At 40.6% G+C, this 5172-nt stretch overlaps 1 protein-coding gene and 1 long non-coding RNA gene across 2 annotated transcripts in view; both read left to right on the top strand.

The window, feature by feature from the left end:
• The window catches only part of LOC106307097, a 3819-nt gene extending 1232 nt beyond the window's left edge, over positions 1–2587 (top strand). The window contains exons 3-9 of the mRNA XM_013743962.1: positions 173–386; positions 463–572; positions 672–871; positions 1114–1217; positions 1564–1751; positions 1843–2042; positions 2126–2587. Of these exons, the coding sequence (XP_013599416.1) occupies positions 173–386; positions 463–572; positions 672–871; positions 1114–1217; positions 1564–1751; positions 1843–2042; positions 2126–2365 (1256 nt within the window). The 3' untranslated portion in view covers positions 2366–2587. The remainder of the gene's footprint in view (positions 1–172; positions 387–462; positions 573–671; positions 872–1113; positions 1218–1563; positions 1752–1842; positions 2043–2125) is intronic.
• A 313-nt stretch (positions 2588–2900) lies between these two features.
• Positions 2901–5172, top strand: part of LOC106304814 — a 4927-nt gene continuing 2655 nt past the window's right edge. The window contains exons 1-2 of the long non-coding RNA XR_001262843.1: positions 2901–3409; positions 3500–3570. This is a non-coding gene — a long non-coding RNA (uncharacterized LOC106304814). The remainder of the gene's footprint in view (positions 3410–3499; positions 3571–5172) is intronic.

Raw genomic sequence — 5172 nt, forward strand, 5'->3', positions numbered from 1 at the left:
GATAAATATATATATATATTCCTTTTTTTTTTTTTTTTTTTTTTTTATCTTTTTCTCTGAGATTACTACAAGATTGCTGTTGTGATGATGCTGAAAAGATTGGAGATATGCCGTCGTAGAGACGTTTTTGTAAAGCTGTGTTTTGGTTTGTTCTGCTTGGTTTTGATTTCAGCATGCCCGGTGTGTTACCTTCCAGTAGAAGAAGCTATTGCCTTGATGCCAAGTGCCCCGTCTTTTTCCCCTGTTCTTAAGAACTTAACGTACATATATGAAGAACCTCTAAACAGAGACACAGAGTTTGGAGGGTCTGATTTTGGTGGTTATCCTACTTTGAAACATAGGAATGATTCTTTTGACATTAAAGAAACTATGAATGTACATTGTGGGTAAGTATCTTTGTGGTCTTTTTTAATTCCCCTCGTCTGTTTTTATGATCTCATCTTAGTATTTTTTTTCCATCAGGTTTGTCAAAGGGCCACAACCTGGTCGAAATACAGGTTTTGACATGGATGAGGCTGATCTTCTTGAAATGAAGCAGTGCCGTGGGGTAGTTGTTGCTTCAGCTGTATTTGGTAGTGCTTCACGTGATACTTATCTTATTTTGTAAATAATCGTTCTAGTCGTGCTGCCAATTTTTATGTGTTTCTGATGAAGATTCTTTCTCTTTTCAGATGCTTTTGATGATGTAAAAGCCCCACAAAATATCAGTAAATACTCGGAGGAAACAGTTTGCTTCTACATGTTTGTTGATGAAGAAACTGAATCAATTTTGAAGAGAGAACGAGGCCTTAACGACACCAAGAAAGTAGGGATATGGAGAGTTGTTGTTGTTCATAATCTCCCTTATTCCGATGGAAGGCGCAATGGAAAGGTAGATGCACCTCTCTTCTCTTTCCTACGACGAAATTATGCACTCAGTTAGCGAAATTAAAACATGAGTTTAGTGACATGCTGGATATTCCCCCTTTTGTTTACAATCTTTCACCAAATGTATTGTATTCACTCTGCTGTAGCAGCAGCCTTCTTGCTTTACTAGGCTTGAAGTGGTTTACTAGAAAAAGGAAACATTATAAAGTCCCCTTATATGCTGATACCTCGTTGTTCTCTTTGTAGGTGCCAAAGCTTCTTGTTCATAGGATGTTTCCAAATGCTCGCTATTCTTTATGGATTGACGGAAAACTTGAGCTTGTCGTCGATCCATATCAAATTCTTGAAAGGTAAAGCCTATCATAGTTTGTCTTTAAGATTAATCTCAGGATATCTCTAGTGATTTGCTGTATTTAGTGTTCCCATAGTGGGACCACTTGAATTGTGGTTGGCTATGCTGCTTCCTGCAGTTACTGACTAATAAACATTCCTCTAGTCATATTAGTCAAAGCTTATGGTAAGAATCTGCTAGATACACCTCTATCTCAGATAAGTTGTCTTGAAGCAGCTAGCTCCTTGTGCTTAATGTTCCAGTAACTTAAAAATGTTCAACTGTTTCAAATAAGTTCATTCTTTTATTTAAAGACCTTAGGCTTGGTGGACCGCAGCAATATGAATGACCTCTCTTTTCATCAGGTTCTTATGGAGGAAAAATGCTACGTTTGCGATCTCAAAACATTATAGAAGATTTGATGTCTTCGTGGAGGCTGAGGCAAATAAAGCTGCTGGTAAATATGATAATGCCTCCATCGACTTTCAAGTGGATTTCTACAAGAATGAAGGGCTAACCCCTTATTCTGTTGCTAAGCTCCCAATCACAAGCGGTATGTCTCTTTTGCCTCGCTCTTTCCAAAATCCATTTTACAGGATCAAACCGATGTTTTATACACAAACTATATTGTCCCGCTTATGCAGACGTTCCGGAGGGCTGTGTCATATTAAGAGAGCATGTTCCCATTAGCAACCTATTCACTTGTCTTTGGTTCAACGAAGTAGACCGATTCACTTCTAGAGATCAGATCAGTTTCTCAACAGTAAGAGACAAGATTGCTGCAAAAACAAACTGGACAGTAAGCATGTTCCTTGACTGCGAGAGACGCAATTTTGTAATTCAGGTGAGTTTCTTCTTTTCATGTTGACTTAGCCTAAGCAAAAAATAGTAAAGAGAACCCTGAATTTATTAAACATTCTAATGCAGAGATATCATCGAGCAGAACAAGAGAGATTCGCAAGGCAAAAGCCTCCAGTGCCTAGTTTTTCTCCCCCACCGCCGTCACTGCCTACACCAGTTTTAATCAGCAGCGATTTACCTAGAAAAGTCTCGAGTGGAAGAGCGGGTAGGACATCGCCGCCTAGGAGGCGGGGAAGAGACAGACGGTCCGGTGCAAGGGGTCACAGGAAAGCTAATTTGCCTGTAAGATTACCAGATTCAGCTTAAGACTGAAAGAGTCAAAGTCCCTTGCACAGAGGTTGGTTATTCTATATGGTCACTCTCATCACCAATTACACGTTCAAAATTTACCACACACAGTATGTTCTTTTTTGTTTTGTTTTGTTTCTCTATTGATTCTTAAGGATTCAAAATCATTTTTTAATGTATATATATACACAGACTTTGGCTGAAACTATAAAAAAAGTGGAACGTAATGTTCTTCTATCAGACGAATATTTCAGAGAATATTGAACAGCCAGTTTTTACACGTTGAATTGATGGATTTTGAAAGAGTAACTTTTTCACTACGAGATGGAACTTGTAGGTCTTTAAGAGTATTTAAAGGGAGTCTTAGACCATAATTAACTGAGTGTCTTAAGTGGGGTTTTTAGTTTTATTAGGATTAAAAAAAATTTTTTTTTAACATTAATGTGAAGAAGCGCTTCTTATTAGGGGCCATTAAGAGTCGGGTCTTGTGGACACGTGCCCTTTTGCACGTTCTTCTCTTTCTTTCTCGAGAAAGAATCAGATGGCGTCTCGTCTCTCTCCCTCTCTTCCACGACGCCTTGTCTCTCGAGCTTTCCTCGGCGACTCTGCATGTGTTTCGACCGGATGGCTCTCCTCGGCGTCTCCGTCGGTGGACTCTTCGTCACTCTTGCTCTCCTCCACGGGTCTGCGTCTCTCTATCTCTCCTCGACGACTCCGCTTCTCCGCTTATGATATCTCGGTGGCGATCCTCGACGGCTCATCGACGACTCTGCATGTGTGGTTTTGATCTCTCGGTGGCTCTCCTCGACGGCTCCGCGTCTCTCTAGCTCTCCTCGACGGCTCCGTGTCTCTCTAGCTCTCCTCGACGACTCCGCCTCTGCGCTTTTGATCTCGCGGTGGCTCTGATCGACGGCTCCTCGACAACTCCGCGTCAAGTGCCTTTTGATCTCGCGGTGGCTCTCCTCGACGGCTCGTCGACGAAGAAAAGCAGAGACGTCTCTCTCCGTGGCTCTCCTCGGCGGAATCAAAACGGCGAGTGTTGATGATTCGGCGGAATCAAAGGTAAAGCTATGTCTCATTCTGTGTCATGTGTTTGTTTATGTCTCATGTTTAATATCGATTCTGTTTTTTCCTTTGTGCGTTGAGATGTAGGGATCAGGAGACATGCTTGGAAGGTCTAAGCAGAGGACTACACCTAGCGAGAAGTTCCAATTGCAAAACAGGTAAACCGTATATCTTTGATCTGTTATATAGATTGAAAGTATTGAAATGTGATTGTGATTGGATTGTGTTCTGAAATGAATAGATTGTGATTATGTTCTGAAATTACATAGATTGTGATTCTTGTGTGTATTGAATTTGATTGTGTCCTGGAATGAATAGATGGAAGTTCTTGTGTGAATTGAAGTTGGTTACTTCTGTGTATTGATTCTTATGTGAATAGATTGTCATTCTTGTGTGATTTCGTTTGGGTTGTGAAATGAATTGAATGTGGTTCTGGTGTGAATTGAAGCCGCGGTAATTAATGAATTGGTTAGTGTTAGATTGAAGTTAAGATAAGTAATAAATAGTTGAAAAATGTTTGATAGAAGTCGATGTGTTAGCTATATGTCAACTCCAATTGGTTGAGTGTTATGAATGCCTTGATCAATGCTCCTTTCATTCTTCTCTTCTATAAAACACATTCTTCTTGTATTAATTCTATCAAAAACACATTCTTCTTCTCTTCCTTCTGTCAAAAACCGATTTCTTTTATTTCTCTCTTCTTTTCTTCCTCTCCTGGCACATTCGGATATGATTCCAATCCATATAATCCGACGTCAAACTTTGTTGACCTTCTTCAAAGCCAGCAGAAACACACTGTCTTTGGTTATGTTCAAGACAGTGTCGAGCCATGTTCCTCACAAGTCCCTCTGTTTTTCACTCAACCCACGAAAGCTTCAATTCCAAGTTAAGACACTCCTGCAGAGCGTATTCAAAGGAGGAAGTGGACGCCTATTGATGATGTTGTCCTCATCAGCGCCTGGTTAAACACAAGTAAAGACCTTGTTGTTGGGAATGAGCAAAGAGCTGGTGCTTTCTGGAAAACAATAGCTGCCTACTTTGCGGCAAGTCCCAAGGTGGCAGCTTGTGAACAGAGAGAGGCTAGTCATTGTAAGCAAAGATGGCAGAAGATCAACGACCTTGTCAACAAGTTTTGTGGGTCGTATGAAGCTGCAAGTAGAGAGAAACTACTACTCGGTCATGTCTGGAAAATTTTGTGGAAGAAATAATATATTTATTCGGCGATGAGTACCTAAGAAGACCAACACCGGTTGATCTTCAAAGGCTACTTGATATTGGAGAGCATCGTGGGTTTCTCGGGATGATAGGAAGCATCGACTGTATGCATTGGGAGTGGAAGAATTGTCCTACCGCATGGAAAGGTCAATATTCGCGTGGTTCGGGAAAACCCACAATCGTTTTAGAGGCGGTTGCTTCGTATGATCTATGGATGTGACATGCGTTTTTTGGACCTCCAGTTACCTTAAATGATATCATTGTTCTTGATCGCTCACTTGTTTTTGATGATATAATAAATGGTCAAGCTCCGCAAGTCATTTTTTCTGTCAATGGAAGAGAGTATCATTTGGCTTACTATCTCACTGATGGTATTTATCCGAAATGGACAACTTTTATCCAATCTATTCCAATACCACAAGGGCCGAAAGCGGCTTTATTTGCTCAGCATCAAGAAGCTGTCCGAAAAGATGTCGAGCGTGCTTTTGGAGTCTTACAAGCTCGCTTTGCCATCGTTAAAAATCCATCACTTTTTTGGGATAAGT

This window comes from Brassica oleracea, chromosome C7 (assembly GCF_000695525.1).
Source record: "Brassica oleracea var. oleracea cultivar TO1000 chromosome C7, BOL, whole genome shotgun sequence".
Classification (NCBI taxonomy): Eukaryota; Viridiplantae; Streptophyta; class Magnoliopsida; order Brassicales; family Brassicaceae; genus Brassica; species Brassica oleracea.